Raw genomic sequence first — 24,387 nt, forward strand, 5'->3', positions numbered from 1 at the left:
CTCTCTGTCACGGCTAAACATATGAATTTCCTAAGCATTAAAGACCCAGGAGTCAAAATTTCATAGGTACTCAATACAGAACATACAGCACATTATCATTTGCCAATTAAGCTGTCCACTACTAGAACAGGAGAGACTATACATGCTTTTTCTTGCAGTTCACTGGAAACACGAAAATACTTTTTAAACAATCACAGTTATTTCTATCCAAAAATAAAAAAGAAAGAGGAATTGGAGGTTTGTTTCTGAAAAGGGAAAATATAGCTTAATTTTGTATATACATAATAAATTATATGTGTATAATAATGCTATATAATATAAATATTATACATTTTATTATATATACCAATTTATCTAAATATATGTCAATATGCCTACTAATGAGTATGTATCATTAAATATAGTGTGTTAAAAAATAAACTTAATCTGACCTATATCAAGAAAGAAGTGAAATTCTAGTGCTCTCCAAGTCTTTCTCTTCATTTTACGGTACTATTTCCACATATACTAATTAACCAAGAGTGAATAAAAGTAAATAATCACACTGAATTGTCATGAGACAAATCAATTTTCATCTTGCTTTATTTATCACATAAAAGTAATAGAAAAAAGAATACTGTTTTCATAAAAATATAAATTCTTAAACTTCAGAAGACAAACTATGCTCAAGTATTAAAAAGAGAAAAGAAAAACATTTTTAATTTTTTTAAAATTTCTTTCATTAAGACAGCCTCCTCTGTATTTTAAGTATTTTAGTAATTTTTTATAAAAGAATCAATAATTCTGTATATGAAAAAGCATTTGAGGCAAAAAGAATCAGAATAATTGATAAAGAATTTAAATGAGCAAATATTTTTAAGAGAGATTTCTTATTGATTCAATTAAATGTCAGCAGCTTAAGCCAGGAAACAAAATCTTAGTATATCTGAGTATCATTTCTTAGTATATCTGATAACGATGCTGAATACAATCAGGAACTGGGGTGTGATCTGATTGAAAGAGAAATACTGGAGGTTTGGAACAGTCTTTCAACTTATCACTCTATAGACTGCTTTTTCATCTTATCCTTATTCTTGCTCCATAAACCAAATCCAAATCGTCATCAGATTTATTTTTAGATAAAAATAAAAATACTAAACCTTAAGGTAAGATGTTAAAATGTTGAAATCTGAAGAACCAGGTTTTTAAAAATATCTTATACAATATAAAGAGATACAGCTAGAAATAGAATTACAGCACCATTTCCTCTAAACATTTATTTCACTATATTGATATGCTGAACCTCATTATCTCCCATGGATATACCTAAAAATGTAGAGGAGGAACCTATTAACATTTGGCAGAAACAAACACATCTGCAAGATCTCACAGAAAAGTCTCTAAAACACAGCACAATAAAAACGACTGGTTGAGGAAGGTGGGAAAATAAAACTGGCAGTGAGATCAAACAATCACATGGCAATGATTCCTAAGTGTAAGTCATTAACATACTCATGGTCAAAATTTTGAGATATGATTTTGAAAGAATATTCTTTCTTTGGAACTACAACTTATGGAGGCTTAATAAAGCATCCTCTCTACAGTGCATTAAATATATCTAAAACCTAAATATATGTAAGCTTATCTAAAACAAACATATTGTATCGCTTCTCAGTCTTTTGGCTAAGATCATGTGTGAAACAAACATATTGTACCTTTCTCCGCTGCTTTTTGAAGGGCTTCTTCAATTCGTGATAGCTCTTTCTGTTTAATATCTTGCAAGGATTTTTCTTCTTTTTCAGCATCATATTTAATACCTAAAAATATATGGTAAGTTCACATACTAGGAAATACAATTATTAAATAAAGAGGAAAAGTTCAAACTCATTATGATTATGTGTGTATTTATAAGTCTTGTAAGCCATTTTTTGGTAATCAAAAGAGCTGCATTCTTTAAATTAGTTTTACAAAAAGCTTAAACATAAATAAATGATTCCTATTTATTTACAAAGCTTTAATCAAAACAGAAAGGAGAAACAGAAAGAAATTAAAGGGAGAGAGGAAGAAAGGAAAAAGGGTAAAGGGGGAAAGAATGAGTAGAAACGTAAAAGGGAGAAAAAGAAGGAAGGCAGAAAATATAACATAACCAGTTATTTTTGTCTGAGGAGTAAAATTTTGGGTAATTATAAAAAACATGTAACATCCAGTACTAGCTGGTTATAAATACAGATTAATAAAAAGACTTTCCGAATTTAAGACTACCAACAATCAGAAAATATATCTCCTTTTTATCCAGAAATCTCATTTCTGATCATGTATCCTAAGGAAATAATAAAAAAGAACAAAAAGATACCTATAAGAATGAGGTGTTTATAATGTTCAATGGAGGAGCCCAAAACAGTAGGCACCGCACAATAAAATACCATACAGCCTTTCAAAATTACCCCATCATATACCAAAAATATGTACGTTAAGTAAAAAAACAGATCCATGTTGTATACATAATGTGATAAATACTACATCAAATCAAATATGTATATAGTAAAGCATGGAAAGCAAAATATAAAAATAAAAATTGTGTTTGCTTTATGGTTGGGAAAACAAGTAATTTTTCCCTAAAATATCCAAACTTTTCTTAACATTACCTTGTTCTTATAACTGAACAGTTGAACAAAATATATTACCTAAATAAACACTATTGCTTTATATACAGTCATTAAAAATTAAAATACTTCCATTTATGATAGAAAAAAATTACCTATTTCAAACACATTTTTGAACGAGCATTCTCTCAAAATGAGAAGCAACAAAATAAAGAAAAAAAAGTCCATTCTTTAAATCTGTAGATTAACACATCAGTACTTTTTAAAAACTTATTTCACTTCCTTCTCCAAAAGCAAATTTTTAATGCATCTGAAACTTAAAATGAGGGCTTAGTTGCAAAATAATTATTCGCAGAGAAGATAATAAATTTAACAAACAGTTGGAATTATTCTTCCCAACAATAACATAAAAATATTTTATGCACAATTCTGGCAATATATATGCATATATATGTAAAATGTATAAATGTAAAATATAAAATATATATGTGCATATATGTATACAATTAGTTTAAAGTACCTTCTATTTTATTAAACATAATAAAATACTTAACCATTTAATAAAATACTTAAACATTTAATTTCACTATGCTATTGCTGATTGGTTATAACCTAAAACAACATACTTGCTCCAGGGACAACAAGCAGGTAGAGTCCCTCTAGGGTCGCAATAACTGCTTCTCCATAAAGGTTCTTCCAAGGAATCTTCAAAGTTAATTTATCTAAAGAAACATAATTTCAACCTTAAATTCCTTTTTGGGCTACTCCAGAAGATACACATTTCCCACTTTGCATTTAGAGAAAAAGTATAACAAAACCCATCACACACACAGTACGTATATCACTCAGGAAAAAAATGAAAAAACTCCAACACTGAAGTTTGCAAAGATCTCTTCCATATTAATTACTATTTGAAGTAACTATTCATACTGTGCTTACACTTTTTAAACTTTCTGGTATCATCTCATTTGATATGTCCAACATACAAGAAGAATGAGGCAGCTATTATTTCAATTTTGAAAACAGAAAACTCACTCCCAGAGAAGTTAAATAAATTACATAAATCTACCTAAGCCATCAGTGTGGATGCCAGAATAACCCAACTACTCATACCACCAGAATCACTGGCACCTTTAAATAAAAATTTCTGAAGTTCAAAGAACAGTCTAACAGCATAATAAGCAGAAGAGGCAATAAAATAACACATAAGGGAGCATACTTTGATTCACCTGCATGCATTATGTTGGTAAACAGTTTTAGCTGGGAATCTATTCCCACGGTTCAAATTATTTCTCCATTTCAATTTTACTTTTTCTGGGGCACCTGAGTGGCTCAGTCATTAAGCATCTGTCTTCAGCTGGGGTCATGATCCCAGGGATCAAGCCCGGCATCATCATCAAGCTTCTCCCTCTCCCACTCCCTCTGCTGTGTTCCCTCTCTCATGTCTCTCTCTGTCAAATAAATAAAATCTTTTTTTTTTAATTTATTTTTTCTTCTGTCTATAAACCTGTTGAGTTTCCTAAATAGTTACCATGTTGGTGGAGTCTAGAGGCAATGCCAGTGTACATCTGGGCCATTTCTAAGTCCAATGACTTTAGAGTAAGAACCACCTGTATTTATAACAGATACTGTTACATATATAGCTAACTCATAAACTCTGAAAAAGTTGATTTGAGGGACGGCTGGGTGGCTCAGTCAGTTGGGCATCTGATTCTTATTTCCGCTCAGGTTATGATCTCAGGGTCTTGAGATGAAGCTCTGCGATGGGCAAGGTGGTGGGCATGGAGTCTGCTCAAGATTCTCTCTCCCCCACCTTCTTCCACCCCTCCCCCTACTCACATGCACATCCTCTTGTCTCCAACATAATAAAATCTTTTTTTAAAAAGTTGATTTGAGGGCGCCTGGGTGGCTCAGTGGGTTAAGCCACTGCCTTCGGCTCAGGTCATGATCTCAGGGTCCTGGAATCGAGCCCCGCATCGGGCTCTCTGCTCAGCAGGGAGCCTGCTTCCCTTCCTCTCTCTCTGCCTGCCTCTCTGCCTACTTGTGATCTCTCTCTGTCAAATAAATAAAATCTTTAAAAAAAAAAAAAAGTCGATTTGATTACCTTTATGGTGAGCATGAGACTGAAAAAGTCAGAAATGCCCCTTTAACTACAGCACACCAAAAAAGGGGTATCTGTTCCCTATACCTTTTCTTCTCTCTATTTATCCTCATTCATTATCCTCCCATCCTTTATTATCCTGACTTCCATCCTTTATTATCCTGACTTCCACTGGAATTAAGTTAGTTATATCACTGCCTTCCATTTACAGTATAGGAAATTTTTTAATCTTTAAGTAAAAGGATAACCAAGGAGCACCCACAAATATGTCTAGCTCTTAGAAAACCAGAACATTCTTGAGCTTACTTCACCACACTGACTTTACAGATTAGGTGTAATATTTTAACCTCAGAAAAATTTAATAACTAATAGAAATGCTCCCTAAACCAAAAAAGGGACAAATATTTTTAAAAATATGCTTTTATCCTTATACGTAAAGGGTCAGTGAGTAACCCTGAAGGGAGTCATTAAATTTTTATGCTTTAAAAGACAAAAGAACAAATTCTGAAACTTCAGCAAACCTCTTCTAAAATGTAAACCTAGTTCTAATAACATAATGAATAATGTAAAAGTTCTTTAGTCACATATAACTCACCCAGTACCCCAGAAATGCAATTTTAATACTATGTCCTAAAATTGGATCTAACTTCTTTGAAGACAAACATATATTTATCCTTGCCTCTCCCACAGCTACCTACGTAGTCTCACACATAACACTGTGTGCATAAATATCTCTAAGGAAAAAAGGATAAATGAACGGCATTAGCTTTACTCTAGGATTTCAGTTAAGCATGCAGGACCACAGTACTTCTAGATATCACCACAGCTAAATATCACCACTTCACCCAGCACACGGCTCAGTATAACAGACAAGCAAAAAAAATAATGCCTGCCCTAGGGATGCTCTCAATCTAAGGGAGTGTCACCTGTTTCAAGAGACAGAAACATAAAAACATTACTTTATATTAAAAGGAACATGTATAAGGTGATACAAAGTAAACTCAAACAGAAGTATTCAAGTAGTCGCTGAGATGCTAGAACAGTGAAAGACAAAGCCTCCCCTGAATACAAAACAAATGAGGAAGGAAAGCCATGTGGTGAAGGAGAAGGATGATGGAAGTAGAAGGAATGATGGTGGCATAAGTGAAAATTCTAAAGTAACAGCAAGTTATCTAGGGCTGTAAACTACATTTTTAAAAAGTAAAAATCAGGTAATATGGAACAGTTGAGAGGACTTCATGGGTTAGTGTTCTATTAAAAAATTTCTTCAACAGAGAGGAAAGCTAGCTATGGATGACCTTAGTGTAAGAGTTTAGCTGCAAACACTTTCTACTTACCAAGACATATCCTCTATACCACGTTGCTGCATAGTATATCAAGTGAAATGACTGAACAAAACATGAGGGAAATAAGCTACACTTAAATTTTATTTACTAGTACTTGGCAAATTATATTACTTCCACTTTTAATGAAAAAGCATATACAACTTAGATATCAATTTTGAAAATCAAGATATATTTTGTGTAGTAGAACCAAAACCTAAAAAGTATCATTGCAGTTTAAAAGTCCTTCCATTTGAAGAGTTATTTTCTACCCTTTTGGCAGAAATTCTGAAGTATTTAAGTATTACATATAACGTATATTAGGCCCAGAGCTCCAAAAAATCTAAACAACATAAGTCAAAACCTCTCACATTTTTGTTTTAGATCAAATAACACCAGAAAAATAAAAAACTAAAAGGATTAAGAATAACTCAAGTGAAGAGTACTTACCAATTTGGCCAGCTTTGACTTTAAAAGGAACATCCAACTCACTCTTCAAAAGAAAGAAAAAAATTTAAAAAACATCTTAAATTATTAAGCACCCCCAAAATTACCTTTACATCATCATTTAAATACACAATCAATCAATACACAATCATCTCACAGGAAAAACACGAAATAAATTTTCTGTATCTGAGTAATTCAGGACATCCTGAAATAAAAAAAGAATTTCTACTGACTCAAATTGGACTTTGAGGAAAGAACCACAAGAGAAACAAAACTATAAATAGGAACAATAGGAAAAGAGTTTGTAGCTAAAGAAAGTAATTGGGTAAACTGAATACTTGTTTTAATAAACCAAACCAAGATGGATGGAAATGCCATGAACCTAAAATAATGATGGACACCGTTTACCTGAAACACTAAAATAGGAAAAGAAAGAGTCCTTTCACAAAAATTAGATGAAAACAATAACTGAACAATTATTTTCACTCAAATAAAATGTATGGCAAATAAGCAAAAGAATCTTAAAGGAAAGGGAGATTCTCCACTTACTATTTACCAAATTAGCATTTACTTTATATTAAGTTATTGACAGGTACCAGTAATTAATAAAAATAAACTTTCACTTATCCAGATTCCAAACCACCAGAAAGTACAAATAACTTTTTTATTCACAGAGTATTAAGCAATACCAATATTCACAATGATCACTTGAGTCTTTAGAATTATTAAAAATTAAACCAATCAGAATTACTAAAAATTAAACCAATCTAACCAATTTGTTACCTTAGTACATACTATCAACCTGGTGACTGAAATATAGCACTTTAGGTAACAATTAACTAAAATAATGAGTTTACCCAATCATCTGATTATGCAAGCATTCAAGGTGAACAGGAATGAAACATAATACTGATCTTTCCTCTCTGGTGGTTAAGAGAGCAGCTCTACACCCAAGGTGGCAGTGGCAAGTTGGAGAGGTGGGAAATGTATTCAAGGGCATTCATATTATACTTTATGCTATGCAGGATACAGGCTCTGAACTATACACTTCTAAAAGTTTGGGCTCATGTGCGCTTCGATCCTCATGAAGTAATTTTCACAAAAAATAAATGTAAAGGGGCGCCTGGGTGGCTCAGTGGGTTAAAGCCCCTGCCTTCAGCTCAGGTCATGATCCCAGAGTCCTGGGATCGAGCCTCGAATCAGGCTCTCTGCTCAACAGGAAGCCTGTTTCAGAGAGCCTGCTTCCCCCTCTCTCTCTGCTCTGCCTGCCTCTCTGCCTACTTGTGATCTCTGTCTGTTAAATAAATAAATAAAATCTTAAAAAATAAATAAATGTAAAGAACCCACAGTCAAAGTAAAACCTCACTAATCCATCTTAATTGGGGAAAGGAGGCTAGTTTGAATTAATGGAGATTATTAATTACTAAATAATGTACTATATTTAACTATAACCCAAATTCAAACTACACTAACAGAGTTCAATTTGTCTCTTAAATATCCTCTTATATACCCTCTCACCACAATTCTTTATTTTTTTTTAAGATTTTATTTATTTATTTGACAGAGAGCCACAGCGAGAGAAGGAACACAAGCAGGAGGAGTGGGAGAGGGAGAAGCAGGCCTCCCACCATGCAGGGAGCCCAAGGCGGGGCTCAATCCCAAGACCTGAAGATCCGGACCTGAGCTGAAGGCTGATAGTTAAAGAATGAGCCACCCAGTTGCCCTCACTGCAATTCTATTTATACTTCCTTCCTTCTAAAATATTTTCCTAAAAAGGGAAAAAAATAACCTTTATTCCCATCTCCAGAAAAAGAGTCTTACGTTCTAAATTTTGGGGTAAAATTTTAAAAGTTGTAGCACCCTATATAAATAAAGGAAGGGGAAAAAAATTAAATATTTTGAGTGCCCACTACTTTTAATCTTAGGCCACAAAAGCAAAGACATACTATATTACCAAATACTATTAACTCCAATTTAAAGATGATTAAACTAATGCTCACAGAAACTTAGAAACTTGCCAAAAGTCACATAGCTGGTAAAATGGCAGAACCAACCCTGAAACCCAGGTCTGCCACACTCCAAGGTCCATGCCCTTTCCAGCATGCCTGCCAAGTTGTTTCCAGCAGAACAAAATAAATTGTTACTCCACGTGACAAAGTTCTACTCTTAAGATCTTTAATATCCAAAACTGGCTTCCCTGAGACCAGTCATTTGAGCACTTTGGGTATAAGACTCTCCTTAATTACACAGTTCATCATGTAGAAATCCAACCAGAAGTCAACGCTAGGATTACAAAACATACTGTAGCTGTTAGATATCTGACCTATTAAAGAATAAACTCATTTTGAGGCACCTGGGTGGCTCAGTGGGTTAACTTTCTGACTCTTGATTTTTGGCTCAGGTCATGGTCTCAGGGTTGTGAGACTAAGCCCTGCATCAGACTCCATGCTCAGCACAGAGTCTTCTTGGGATTCGCTTTCTCCCTCTCTCTTTGCCCCTCCCACTCCTCACGTCTGTGTGCTCTCACTCTTTTTTTCTCTCTCTCTAAAACAGATAATAAAATCTTTAAAAAAAAAAAAAGACTCATTCTTAAGACTTTGTAAAATCAAATTAAGTCTGATAGGCTAAGGCCTAATAGACCGGGAGGAGGAATAGGGGATAGAGCACTAGAATCCAAAAAATCTACTTGATCTATTAATATTACCGTAATATTATAAGGCTGGACTGTCAATGTATTTCCAAAAATGCAATTATTCATTTGAAAAATTGTTAAAGTCAAGTTCTTATTTACCAAATATGTAAAGATAATTCTGGAGAAAATTAAAGTAAGACAAATGTCTACTACAAATCTATTCAGTCAAATTAAGTCAAGGAAAAACATTTCACTTTCTAAGAGAGAGCACTTTGATCAACAGGAGAAAAAAAAAATCTAATTTTAATCTCAGATTCTCCTAAAGCAAACAGTTCAAAAAGTAATCCTTCTCTGAGTGACTCAATCACTTTATCTGGTACCTGGTACCAGATACCAAGTAACCAAGAATTTCTGAAAGTTTACCAAATTAACTGAGTGATCAACATAGTTTGAAAACTTACCAGAGCATTTTCTTTTATCTGTAGGTTATCTAAAGCCACATTACCTTTAAAAAAAAAAGGGGGGGGGGGGGAATATGAAGTTAAAATATCAATTAGTATAGCCTGTCATAATGCAGTATGAAACACTATGACACTATGCTAAGAGTTAAGAAGACAATAGGTAAGAAAAGCAAACTTCAAGAACTTAAGCAGCCACTAACACAAAGTGTTGCTATATATGCAAATGGTAGGTTAGCCCAGGACAAAAGAAATTACAAAATACTTAAACTGGCTAACATTCAAGTAGACAACGAGAAAGAATGTGGAGACTCTCAGACTAAAGAACTCCAGAACCAAAGAAAATACCTATCATTTTGAATGACTAAGCAAAAAACCTCAAAACAAAACAAAACAAAACAAAACAAAAAGAAAATAAGGACATAAATAGATGACTATTAGAACAGATCAATCATATTGTAACCCAGGATTCTCTCCTTAATTATGCTATCAATGAACATTTTTTACAGGACTATAATGTTAGTCTTTTGAAACTCCAAACATGGCATCTTCCCAGTGATTATCGTTTATGGTTCTAAAGTTACCTTTTTTTTTTAAAGTAAACTCTACACCCCAATATGGGGCTCGAACTCATGACCCCAAGATCAAGAGTCACTACTCTACCAAATGAGCCAGCCAGATGCCCCCACTGTTCTAATGTTAACTCATCCAATTCTTCTTAAATCTAAAGCCATTATGGTAAGATTACATGACTCCAGTTTTAAAGGCTGTACTTACATTTGTTGATATAATATCCTTAAATATTCTTACTTACATAAAAACCGAACCAAAAGAAAAAGGTTTCCATTTCACTTAAATTCTCTAAAGGTTAATAAAACTATTCTTCAATATTAAATGTAAGCATGAGTTATTCAGTTATATATTTTCTTAATCACTCATGACACATTTATATTTTTAAAAATACTATACTTTCGGGCACCTAGATGGCTCAGTTGGTTAATGACTACCTTTGGCTCAGGTCATGATCCTGAAGTCCTGGGATCGAGTCCTACATCAGGCTCTCTGCTCAGCAGGGAGTATGCTTCTCCTTCTGACCCTCTCCCCTCTCCTGTACTCTCTCTCACTCTCTAATATATAAATAAATAAAAATCTTCTTTAAAAAAATACGATGCTTTCTATGCTACCCACAAGTATTTTTCGAACAAGTAATTTTTCCCTCACAGTCCTTTGGAGTGAACTAAAAAGAATATTTAATTCTTTTATGCTATTGTTAGAGATGTAATTTTCCCAGATCTCAGATTTTTTCCAAACAAAAAACACTTCCTATGAGTTAGGTGCTGAAAGCAGAGAGATGAGAAGAACAACATCCCTGCTATTACGGAGCTCACAGCCTAGTAAAGAAGACCAAATTTCTAAAATTTTAGAAATATTCTAGTGGCATTCCAGTAGAAGAGTGCAGAGATGCAAAGAAGGAGAAACCTAACTGCCTAAGGAGATCAAGAACTTCCCACCAAATTCTTGGCTAGAAAGCCAATGAAATATTTACCAGGTGGATAAGAAAAGAGAGCAAATACACATGCATGAGTAAGACACATTTTAGAAACCACATGTGGTTTGGTGTAGCTAGAGGGTGTGAGAAAAAAAATAGGAGATAAAGTCAGAGAGGTTGGCAGAAGCCAGACTAACAAAGAATTTTTAGGATGAAAAGTTCAGATTGGTCACAACACAGAGATGAAATATGTATAAAAGGGATGACAAAATCAGAGCTATATTTTAGAACCATTACTCTGCTCCTCTAAGAAATAACCATGGATCTGTCCAAACAATTTAGCTACAAGGATATTGCAGTACTGGTTAAAAGGGCAGAAACAATGGATGAATAGGAAGGAGGGAGAGTGGAGGGAGAGGGAACCTAAAGAACTGAATGTCCAAGAAGAAGGCATAAATCATAATACATCTATAATATAGAGCAAAAAATTAGACAGATATAGGAGAATATTAACTTTTTAAAAAGGGGGCAAGCCCAGATTGATCCAATCTGATATAAAGAGTATATATGCACACATACAAAGAAAACAACTGTAAGACTAGCCATCTTATGATCAGAGTGGTTATTTCCATATAATAAAGTTCATTTGTTATCTAAAATAAACTGCTGAAAGCTGCAAAAAAATGAGAGAAGCCTCACAATAGGGAAGAAAATACATTGTAATAGGAAGAAATGGAAATAATATAGGCAGTCAAGCAGTTTCTACAATACACTAAAGAAAAGGGGGGGGTCTGGGTGGCTCAGTCTGTTAAGCATTTGACTCTTGATTTTTGCTCATATCATGATCACAGGGTCCTGAGATCAAGCCTGTGTTGCCCTGCGTCACCCTACTGCCCAGGAGTCTGCTTAAGATTCTCTCCCCCTCAAACCCTCTTACAATGTTGGTAGGAATGCAAGTTGGTGCAGCCAGTTTGGAAGACAGTGTGGATATTCCTTAAGAAAAAAATAGAGTTACCCTGACCCTACAATTGTACTACTGGGTATTTACCCCAAAGATACAGATGTAGTGAAAAGAAGGGCCATCTGTACCCCAATGTTTACAGCAGCAATGGCCACGGTCACCAAACTGTGGAAAGAACCAAAATGCCCTTCAATGGACGAATGGATAAGGAAGATGTGGTCCATATACACTATGGAGTATTATGCATCCATCAGAAAGAATGAATACCCAACTTTTGTATCAACATGGATGGGACTGGAAGAGATTATGCTGAGTGAAGTAGGTCAAGCAGAGAAAGTCAATTATCATACGGTTTCACTTATTTGGGGAGCATAACAAATAACACGGAGGACATAGGTAGATGGAGTAGAGAAAGGAGTTGAGGGAAACTGGAAGGGGAGATGAACCATGAGAGACTATGGACTCTAAAAAACAATCTGAGGGTTTTGAAGGGGTGGGGGGTGGGAGGTTGGGGGAGCCAAGTGGTGGGTATTACGGAGGGCACATATTGCATGGAGCACTGGGTGTGGTGCATAAACAATGAATTTTAGAACACTGAAAAAAAATTAAATTAAATTTAAAAAAAAAAAAAAAAGATTCTCTCTCCCTCTCCCTCTGCCCTTCTCCCTGCTTATACATGCTCTATCTCAAGTGAGAGAAAGGAAGGAAGGAAGAGAAAGAAAGAAAAAGAAAAATATACTAAGTAGTAATTAAAACCTGAAATAGTAACTTCAGGGTCAAAAAGGCAAAGTCAGAGTAAGAAGTTATAGGTAGAATTGACAAGATGGTATCACAGACCAAATGCAGGGGTAATAAAGCTGTTGTAGAAAACAGACATGTGTTCTGGAACTGGGGGGAAAAAAGGTCCTTAAGAAGTATTATGTGTATGACCAGTACTGTTACTTTGATCCTATTCTCTCTGCTCATATCTTCCTCTCTAGACAAGGGAATTTCAATTAAACTTGGTATTCATGGGGGTAAAAAAAGGAAGTATTATGTGCAAAAATTACATAAAAAAGAAAAATATTCCTGGGTTTAATTCCTTCAGAAAATGAATTATAAATAATTACAACTAGGAACTCTATTCAAGACAAAAGAAGTAAACTGCACAGATGTTAGTACATATTGGAAGCAATCCAAACTAGTTTAACAAGATCTAAGACCCATATAGAGACTTGTGAACTTGCTCATGAATCTGGATTCATCAACCCAGTGATTCCCCACTCATGGGTCAAGAGTCACCAAGAGTTCTCATGAAAAATCTGCATTAGATATGAAGTAATTTTTAAAATAATTACTAAGACACTAACATAATATGTGTAAAAATATGAATGTGCTTATAAAAAGTAGGCTGTTTCTAGCACAGTGGCACTTTGATTCTTCAATGAATAGATGGTATTTAAAAGTGAAATATTGAAAACTACCAATGGCTAATAGAGTTAAACAAGTATTCTTAGAAAGTCAGACAAAGAAATTATTGTTAACAGGATTAAGGATTTTTTTAATTAATTTTTTTTAGGTTTTTTAAGTTTTTATAGTAATTAAATATGATTTTTATTTTAAATTATATAAATTATAATAAAAATGGAAAACAAAGCACAGGTAAATTTTAACATCAATAGGAGCTCAATATATTTTATATACATTCCTCTTATATCTAATAGTCAACTTATTTAGAGAAGCATTTAAAAAAATCTTATTTCTGCTTATGGTTTAGCAAACAAATGCATATTCGCCCTCTGAAAAATGTGAATGCTATCTAACAAACAGTAAATATAACAACGAAATAAGAATGACACATTCTATAAGTTATTTGCACTGAAGGAGGAGCCACTAGCCTCAGTACAAAGAAAAGGGGAGGAATAGTAGCAAATTGCAGATAAACACCAGGGTGAAAGTGCATTCATTCAACCAGCAGCTGAGTGCTTTATCTAGGTTATGCACTGTGCTAACATGTATTCTTCCACTCAACTGCATGCTTTTCTGCAGATATATATGCAGGAGTTGAACTGCCTATCCTCGGAATGTCAGAAATTCTGTTTATATAAAAAATAATTTATAAGACTAAGATTAAAGCAGACCCCCTCCTAAATATCAACCATTTTATATTTAACTGGATAGTAAGGAAAAGTTAATATTTAATTTCCTGTTCTACTTCAAGATAGCATAATAATTCCATATATAAACAAATAACTTTATTGCTATAGCCAGATCACAGGGCTAAGAACAGAGACCAAAGTTCCTGAAAATCTGGAGAAAGGGTAAATATTCGAGTCAAAACTTTAAAAAACAGGGGCACCTGGGTGGCTCAGGGGGTTGAGCCTCTGCCTTCAGCTCAGGTCATGATCTCAGGGTCCTGGGATTGAGCCCAGCAACGGGCTCTCTGCTCAGCAGGGAGCCTGCTTCCCCCTCTCTCTGCCTGCTGCTCTGCCTGCTTGCTATCTCTCTCTCTGTCAAATAAATAAATAAAATCTTTAAGAAAAAAAACTTTAAAAAACAAACAAGAAAAAGAATGGATTGGAGATGGATAAACTAGATAAACTTAACACTGACAGCAAGAAGGGCACTAAAGCCAGTTCCACAATCAGGTGTCTCTAATCCCATGGAGAAGTTCCATGGAGACAATGGTGATAGACAAGGAAGGAAGTTCTATGAAGTGATTCCCCTTTATGATGAACTGACAAGCCTAAAGAGTGAGAGTAAGCAGTAAGTACAGTCTGTGTTTCAGAAGAGGTTTCTCATTCTCACATTATGATTCCCAGTAATAAACTAAAATTATTTTGATGAGCATACATAGTTAGGGAGTCACACATAGAGTTTCATAGTTAATGTTAAATATTTATTTATTTATTTATTTATTCTTGCTAGAGGAAAGAGAGCTAGAGCACTTGCACAAGCAGGGGGAGGGGCAGAGGGAGAAGCAGACTCGCCACTGAGCAGGGAGCCAGACACAGGACTCCAATCCAGGACCACGGGATCATGACCTGAGTTTATGGCAGACGCCCAACCAACCAAGCCACCCAAGTGCCCCAAAGTTAATCATAAAGAGTATTTTCAGAAGTACCTGGATCAAAATTTATCTAATAATCTTTACTAATGAACCAGAAGATGAAAATGATAGTAAATCCATTAAATTAGCAAATGACACCAAGGTAAGCAGAGTTGGAGTCACCTCAAAAAAATACAATAGAAAAAGAAATGTTGCTAAATTAAAGAAAACAACCAACTTAGTACATTTAGGAATACAAATGAAATGGTACTGGCGTAATATGAAACAAGCCTAAATTTAAGAATGGATTCTAAAGCACCTAATAGCTTACAAAATAAATGAAGAAAGACAGTACTGATGTTAAATACTTCCAGGCAGAAATAATCTGTCTGAACTTTCACAGAAGTTTAGCTATATCTTTCTTATGGTACTTAACTACCTAAATCCCCAACTTGATTATAAATTCCTTACTGATTCTCCTCATAGTAGAAGCTCAATAAACACTGACATAATTGATTTAGAATGCATATTATACTAGAGTAGGACAACTACAATAAGAACATAAAATTGAGAAGGGTGCCTGGGTGGCTCAGGTCATGATCCCAGGGTCCTGGGATCGAGCCCCACATCAGGCTTTCTGCTCAGCAAGAAACCTCCTCCCTCTCCCACTCCCCCTGCTTGTGTGTCCCCTCTCTCACTGTCTGTCAAATAAATAAATAAAATCTTTTTTAAAAAGAAAAGAACATAAAATTGTTCTATTTCAGAAAACACTCTTTGAGCTACCTTTCTTGATCGTCCATTGAAGGAGACAGGACATAGACATCAAGCAAAAGAAACTGAGGCACAGGAAGGCTAAATGACTGGCCTAAGGACACTATGTCAACCTAGTAAGTGGTAGAGCCAGGGCTCAAATTTTCTGATGCCCAGTGTTTTGCTCAGAATATCACACTGTCTCCCAAAGAGCAGAGCAGAATGGGTAGAGAATTTTAATTCTGAAAATAATTCTATCTTCTTTGTGGAGAAAAAATGCCATACATTGAGAGGCCTGTGTAGTTGGTGGATCCACTTTTGGTCTTTGCATTTTAAGAGTGTGAAAGAAATCCCAAACCAAAAGGGAAACTAAAATCAGTAAACCTAACAAGGACAAAACCAGTAAAAAAGGATAGAGTCAAGGTTTATGTTAGGAGGATTATCAGAAGAAAGGATAGTGGCACACTGGAAAACAGAGAAGCAGGAGATGGTCATCATAGTACTTTTCATAAATCTACATTTTTCCAAAAACAAAGACAGAAATTCATAAGCTATAACTATTCAGAACCATAAAGATCTTTAAACCTAATTCCTGCTCACTTTACATATGAAAAAAATAAAGCCTAAAAATATCAGGTGGTTTATCTAAAATCATACAATTATTGTGTAGCAGTGCAATAAAACCTCGGTCTCCTGACTCCCCGGTCAATGTCGTTAACATAAAACAGAGATTAATTTAAAACTGTTTAAAATAAAACAAAACAGCCCAACAAACAAAAATGCCATGCCTACTCCATGAAACTAGTTTTGCATATTATAAAACAACAAAAAAAATTGCATTCATAATGCTGGGACGCCTGGGTGGCTCAGTGGGTTAAGGCCTCTGCCTTCGGCTCAGGTCATGATCTCAGGGTTCTGGGATCGAGCCCCGCATCGGGCTCTCTGCGGTGGGGAGCCAGCTTCCTCTCTCTCTCTGCACTTGATCTTAGCCAAAAGGCCGAGAAGCGATTTCCTCTCTCTCTCTGCCTGCCTCTCCCTCTACTTGTGATCTCTGTCTGTCAAATAAATAAATAAAACATTTAAAAAAAAATAAAACATTAAAAAAAATTTAATGCTATATATTTATTTTGTTTCCTTTATGTATCACAGACTCATTACTTGAAAGTATATCAAAATACTGAGACATACTCATTCTCAAAAAGTGAACTAATGTAAATAACTGAACGGTTTTTTAAAGCATAAATCAAATTATTTTAATAACCATTGTTTTAGTAAAGAATACTGAAGAAACTATTGTAGCAATTCATTTCAATTGAACATTTCCATTCAACCCAAATTAACTAATTTAGTTAACAGGCTCCTTTTTCTTGTAAGATTTATTTAAGTAATCCCTATACCTCATGTGGGGCTTGAAACACAATCCCAAGATCAAGAGTCACACTCTTGTCACTCTCCTCTGCCCCTCCATCCTCCAACAGAGCCATATAGGCACCTCCCACAGAACTCCCTTTAATAGTTTAGAGACTTTGTCTTGGGAGACATCGTGAGAGGAAACAATTGACTCTTACTCTTTCCATTTCCCTGTTCAAATAGGAAGTCTTGGCAAAGAAAGGTGGAAAGCTGCCAGATTACCAACTTTCTCCCTTTCAGGAACATTCCAGGGATCTCATAAACGAGTAGTGTAGCAGAGCTTCCAAGCAAAATGGTTATCAAACTACCAACCTCTAGTTTTTTTTTTTTTTTTTCCTGGAAAAAGGAGGAATTTTTAATTTATGATGCTTTCAAAAGGGTGGTAAGGTTATTTTCAAATTAAGTTTTTAAGCATTGCTTTGATAATAACTGAACCTAAATATGTATTACAATACTGAACTTTGTTATTTATTTTACATGCTATATATAGGACAAGCTACTGACAAATGTGGCCTTCACTACACCAGGTGCTGGCTGGGAGGAAAGGACAAAAAAAGAATTCCTCTACAAGTTTAGAAATATCTTGATACGGCTATGTTTTATTTGTCAAGGTTAAAAAGAAGCAAAGAGGCCTACTTTTTCCTGTATTCTCAAGCTACTCTACAGCTACCAGTTAGGACAATGTAAAATATTAGATTTGAATTTGCAACATTTCATGACTCTGACTCTTCCCTCATTCTGAATGAAGAACAAAGAGGAAAGATGCAGTGATCATAATTTCCCACTATGTAAGAAGAGCAAGAGGCACAAAGACAACTAATGAAGGAGATCACTCTGCTCTGGCCTTGTTCAAATCACAAAGGTTAAAAGCCAGAAGAGATGACCTTGCCTAACCACCTCATTTACAGATAAGAAACTAGGAGTCACTTGTCAGTGACTTGCCAAAAGCCACATAACTAGGCAGTATCAAAGATGGAATTAGATCCCTCCTTCCTTAAGCTGCTCTACTCCCAACAGTATCTGGCAGCTGGCGGAAAAGTGTCAGGCCTGAGGTGAAGGACAGCACAGTCATCAGCACGGGCTCAGCGTGGTTTGCAGAGCTACGAACTCTGCGGGCACTCCACCTGGCTTCTATCCCTGGTCACTGTAGCCACTCCCTGGAGCCAATACATCCCAGCCTCTTGTATACTCTACCCATCAAGTGGAAGTGAGAATTCGGAATGAAGGATTTTCCTGCTGACGTTCCACAGTAAAACATTTTGAAAAATCAAACTGACAAGGTTCTACATTGCTTAATGCTACTTAAATCAAGTTGCAAAAGATAAGGCATTTCAACATACCTTTTCAAAAACATGTTACTCTTAAAACAATTATATCCTGGACACAGCTCAAATGGCTAAGGGCTGTACAATTTATTTTAGGTACCAGTTTCTAGAGAACAAAACCCTTCCTAACTGAATAGGCAAGCAACATGCCACCACATATTTTTCTGAGCCTTTGAAAACCTGACTTACAAACCTGCTGGGATATAAGTATATAAGTATATATACTTATATAAAATATAAGTATTTTAAGTTAAATTCAAATGTAAATGGGGTTTTTTTAAGAAGTTTGGAAAGTAAGTGTTTAATGTGTTGTGTTAGCGCTATACCAAACTGTCAAACTACAGAATATGAAAACCCTAAGTTTAAATGAAGCCTAGAAGAAACATATTCATGAAAATAAAACAAAGCAAGCTGTTTTCATAACTCAGCCAGGTTTGTTTGTCATATTACTTATCAGTATTAACAATTTAACAATTATAAGTACAAAGGATTTTCAAATCATTTAGTCCCAAACACAGTGCTATTTCCTCATTTTACAGATAAGGAAAATGAGGCTTAAAGAATTAAAATGTTTTGCTACAGGTCCCACAGTTAGTAAATAATCAGGGCCTCATTTTCCTACAACAAGGTTTTTTAAAAGACATTCAGCTTAAATCACTGTATTGGGAATTGGGACGCCTGGGTGGCTCAGTAGGGTAACTGTCTGCCTTTGGCTCAGGTCATGATCCCAGCCAGGGAGGGTCCTGGGATTGAGTCCCTCCTAGTCAGTGCTCCTGGCTCAGCAGGGAGCCTGCTTCTCCCTCTGTTTGCTGCTCCCCCAGCTTGCGCTCTCTCACTCTCTGACAAATAAATAAATAAAATCTTAAACACACACACAGGAATTGTTTGGCATTTAAAAAAAAAAAATCTTTGAAAGAATAAAAACAGGGGTGCTTAGGTGGCTTAGTCGTTAAGCATCTGCTTTCGACTGAAGTTATGATCCCATGGGCCTGGGATCCAGGCCCATACTGCGTTCCAGGTGCACATCGGGCTCCCTGCTCAAAGGAGAGCCTGCTTCTCCCTCTCCCTTTGCGGCTCCCCCTGCTTGTGCTCCTTCTTTCTGTGTCAAATAAAAAAATAAAATCTTAAAAAAATAAATAAATCAAAAAATAAAAGAATAAAAACAGAAAAAAGAAAAAGCTTTTTTTTTTTGGCTTCTCCAATTTAAAGGCAATTTCCATAGTATACTTCCTGTTTCTAGACTTTCAAATAAAATTTCCTCATCCTTTTTATTCTACAACTTTTTGTTTATCATGAATTTCATTGTGAATGTCTATGTATGTATGAATATATGCACACAATCCTTTTCAAATTGTTTACACAATATTTAGACTTTTGAAACTACTTCCTGACATCATTTTGCATTCTTACCAAGATGATACCTTTCAATCACTTAAGACACGTTTCCTTCTTAAACTGTAAATTTCATGAGGCATACACATTCTCTAAGTTCTTTTTCACTTCTTACTACAGTGTGTTCAGCACCCAGAAGTTCTCTTAAAAATGAAGAAGACAGGGGCGCCTGGGGGGCTCAGTGGGTTAAGCCTCTGCCTTCAGCTCGGGTCATAATCTCAGGGTCCTGGGATTGAGCCCCACATTGGACTCTCTGCTCAGTGGGGAGCCTGCTCCCCCCCATCCCCTGTCTCTGCCTACTTGTGATCTCTCTCTCTCTCTGTTAAATAAATAAATAAAATCTTTTTAAAAAAGAAAAAAAAATGAAGAAGTCAATCTCAATATTCTCCTCAGAGCTGAGTTTCGCAACAAATATTTTCAGCTAGATAATTCTTTGTTGTGAGGAGCTGTCCTATTCATTGCAGGGTGTAGCAGTATGCCTGGGGTCTACCCATTAGATCCTAGTAGCACAACTCTGCTACTAAGTGTGACAACCAAAAATGTCTCAGACAGTTAAAAATCACTGCTTTAGCCTAGTCAAATATTCCAGTTAAGAAGTATCACTTTAGTTTTCCATGTGTTTCTAAAGAATAGTAAGATCAGCCCTGTGAAATTTTCACAGGTTGAATTCTTTTCTCAGGATGTGAAAAATAATTTTTTATAGATTTATTTGTCAGAGAAAAAGCGAGCACACAAGCAGGGGAAGTGGCAGGCAGAGAGAGAGAAGCAGGCTCTCCGCTGAGCAAGGAGCCCCATGTGGGACTTGATCCCAGGACACTGGGATCATGACCTGAGCCGAAGGCAGACACTTAATCGACTGAGCCACCCAGGCATCCCAAGATGTGAAAATTTAACAACAGAAAAAATGGAAACAGCCAAGGTTTATGACACATAAACCTTATTTACTACAACAAATAATTTTCAAATAATATATAAATTTCAATTCTTTATAAAATTTGTATTATGGATGTCATAAATATCAGCTATTCCATTAACATACCCACTTGTTTACCACAAAAGGTTAAAGATACATTTCTTCAGGAATATTTTCAGAGAAGAAAAATAACTCACAAATCTTGCCTTTCTTTTTCAGTGGGAGAATTAGTGTCATAAAATACACTGAATAATATCTATAAAACTTTCCTTAATAACAACCACAAAAATAAATGGTGGCAACACTTCACAGAAGCAGGAATGTAGGTTGATAAAACTGAGGGAATCCCAGATTAGACTTCTAATGGATACAACTACTGAAAGAAAGGAGTTTCTTTTCTGAGGCTTATTATAAAGTGAGTTTGCCATTGGCAGCATACCTCATTCTAAAAGAAAGAAAATGAGGTGAAAGAAAATAAAGTCCACTAAAAAAGAGAGGAATAAATGACATAATATTGTGGCGTTTTAATTTCAGATGTGAAAAAGTTCAAAATCCCCAGGAAGTATAGTTCACAATTTCATAGTAAAAACACGTACAACTAAAATCAGAGTACTGGCACTGGAAGGCCCCTCATATGATACTTATTCCAACTTCCAATTTTAAAGAAAAAGGATAGAAAAATTTGGTAGAGAAGAAATCTTTGAATATACCCATAAACTTTGTTTCTTTAAAAATAAATCTGACATAAATAGGGCACACCGTTTTAACTTGGCAGGGGATTTTGAGCAGTGACCACGTGGGAATATTATATTATTTGGTATGATTTTTTTTCCTTTTAAAGTCTAAAGTAAGATGAAGAAACTAACAAGAAGAAAGGCTAGTGGTTTATCCAACACAACAACCTAGAACCCATGTTTCCTAAATGCTAGCCCAGTCCCTTTTCAGATTTCCAATAATGTTTACAGACTAGAGGGGAGCCTGGGTGGCTCAGTCAGTTAAGTGTCTGCCTTCTGGTGGGGTCATGATCCCAGATTCCTAGGATTGAGCCCCACAGGGGGCTCTTTACTCAGTGCAGAGCTTGCTTCTTCCTCTGCCCCTCACCTTGCCGGTGGTCCCTCACTTTCTATCTCAAATAAATAAAAATCTTAATAATAATAATAATGTTTACAGACTAAGAAGAATAATTTGTATTCAACAGTATTCTGAAGAAAGAGTTGGCTCCTACAGAAGGCACCAGAAATTTAATTCCTCTAATGTCTCCTCCTTTACTTCTCTTTCTCCTGCATTTTATTAGCGTTGGGGGAGGGCACACAAAGGATGTAGTGTTGGGCAAACCACACAGAACCAATCAAATGATCAGCGACCTATCCAAAAAGGCTCCTCCCCAACCAGGGCAGTACTCCTGACTCTGTAACAACACTGCTCAGTATAAATATATGGTCCACATATGCAATTATAAATTTCAGGAACCAAGTTTTTTTAAAAAAGGGAAAAGAAACGGGGGAATGAATTTTAATAATACACTGTACTTAACCCAATATAATTACTATTTCAACATATAATCAACATGAAAGATTGAGATCTTACACTCTTTTTCCTACTATTTTCAAAACTCCACCTCATTTCAGACTTAACAGCAAGTCTCAATTCACACACACTACATTTCAAGTGCCTAAGAGCCGCAGGGCTGATGGCCACCCTATCGGACAGCGTGGGTCTGTAACTATTTGTTGACTAAATTAAAAGCAGTTCCATCCATTTGAGTAGTTCTTTGGATTTCCTTCCAAAGCTGACAAAACTCCCAAAAGTCTCTTGTAGTGTGAAACTGTATCCCCAAGATCCCCAAAGCTTAATATGCATTATCAGTGCAAATAATCTTTTCTGAAAAGTGTGCAAACATACTACTTACTACTTCTACACACTCAGTGTTGAGGACAGAAACGTTTGTGTGGGGGGCATACACCTAATTAATGATGATGCCTGTCGTGGCTTGAATTATTTTTTTCTATCATCCAAAACAAAACAGAAAGTCATCTCCTACTGAGGTGAAGTAAATATTAAGGGAAGAAGTCGTCTTCTCAAAAGCTCAAAGTACTGTAAGAAGCCATACTAAACAGGCCTGTAGGAATGATCTTCCAGGGCCAACACAGATCCCTGCCCCAATCCTGCAATCCTAAAAAGAAGGAAGCCAGGTCCTGCTCGCCATAAAATGCCAAGAGAAGGTTAACTGCGAAACGCAATTTCCTTTTTCTTCTTCCTTGGTGCCACTTTATTAGGCGTGTGTGACCACGCAGCCATCCCCACTGCACGCGGTGCTGGAGGAGAAAGCCCCGTGGAGCCAACGGGGCCAGACTGAGGGCAGCGAGAGGACCCTCCGAGGAGGGCACGGCGGGACAGAGCTGGGAGACCGCCTCCGGGACGCGGAAGGCGGGAACTCGGGCAGCGGGAGCACGACCCTGCAGCCTCTCCCCACCCCAGGCTGGTACCCGGGACACCGCGGCGGCGGAAGCGGGCACAGGCCTCCCGGCATCGCGCACCTGCCGCCCCGGGGGGGTGGAGGGCAGCCGAGGGCCCTCCCCGGAGGCGGAGTCTCGGGCGGCGGAGGGAGCCGGGCCCGGGCTGGGTCCGGGCAAGAGGAGCCCGCAGCGTGGGCCCCTTCGCCAGCGCCGCAGCCCACCGGCCGCACCCTCTCGCTTACCGCCCCAGATCCCCAGCTTCAGCTGGGACTTGTTGAGGTTCTCCACATAGTCCCCCAGGAAGCGGTTCAGCAAGTCCGCGACCACCGACTCCAGCACCATGGTGGGGCTGAGGCACCGGGAGAGGGAGGAGCCGGAACCGCCCGGCGCTGCTGAGGGCGGCGGTGCGCGCCGCGAATGACAGCCCCGCGGGCGCCGGCCCGCCCCCGCGTCGCGCGCGTGACCCGGGCTGTGCGCAGGCGCGCCGCCGCCGCCGGGAATCCCAGGACGCGGGCGATGAGCTGCAAGCTGGCTGTCTCTCTGACGTTAAGAAAAAGGGCAGGAAGGAGTTACTGAGCACAGCGACCTCTACGTGGTCGCTCTGTTTGCCTGCCGTCGCCTCCTGTCGGTCTTGGGTCCGGAGAGCTCACCGTCCTGGACAAAAGCGGCTTCCCAGCGCCTACAAAAGCTGCTCCCCAGCGCCTCGCCTTGCCCCAGCGGAGCGGACCCGACCCAGGGGTCCGGCGCCTCCCAGGCCCCAAGTTCATCCTAGGAGCCTCCTAGGCAACTACCCTTTCACCCGTGTGTCAGCTGGAGAAAGAAGACCTGCACCCTGTCCTGCTACATTAACCCCACCTGGGGCAACATCTCCGTTTCTTTTTGCTTCTTGAAAATTTTAATTTTAAAATTTTAGAAGTGAAAGGAGAGGGAACAGAACGGTGTCCTAGGATGAAAGATAAAATGGCAACTGAATATGCATTGTGTTCTTGCCCTTCTGTGCTTGACTCACTTTTAGTTTACTCAGGAGCCGTTTCTTAGTTACCTCATTGGGGAAATGAAGAACAGAGGTAGTACTTACTTTATTTTCTTTAAGTATGGGTTAGCTGTTAATTATATGTTAC

At 37.0% G+C, this 24,387-nt stretch overlaps 1 protein-coding gene across 3 annotated transcripts in view; it reads right to left on the reverse strand.

Moving 5' to 3' along the window:
- VPS13C (vacuolar protein sorting 13 homolog C) overlaps positions 1-23,703 on the reverse strand; it is a 188,236-nt gene extending 164,533 nt beyond the window's left edge. For 2 of the 3 annotated variants that reach the window (XM_032342736.1, XM_032342735.1), the window contains exons 1-5: positions 23,509-23,702; positions 9,546-9,589; positions 6,456-6,498; positions 3,209-3,304; positions 1,695-1,796 (exon numbers count right to left, since the gene is read on the reverse strand). In XM_032342736.1, the coding sequence (XP_032198627.1) occupies positions 1,695-1,796; positions 3,209-3,304; positions 6,456-6,498; positions 9,546-9,589; positions 23,509-23,608 (385 nt within the window). In that variant the 5' untranslated portion in view covers positions 23,609-23,702. Of the gene's footprint in view, positions 1-1,694; positions 1,797-3,208; positions 3,305-6,455; positions 6,499-9,545; positions 9,590-23,508 lie in introns of all 3 variants that reach the window. The other variant, XM_032342738.1, reaches the window with a different exon arrangement.
- Between the last annotated feature and the right edge of the window lie 684 nt (positions 23,704-24,387).

This window comes from Mustela erminea, chromosome 5 (genome assembly GCF_009829155.1).
Source record: "Mustela erminea isolate mMusErm1 chromosome 5, mMusErm1.Pri, whole genome shotgun sequence".
Lineage (NCBI taxonomy): Eukaryota > Metazoa > Chordata > Mammalia > Carnivora > Mustelidae > Mustela > Mustela erminea.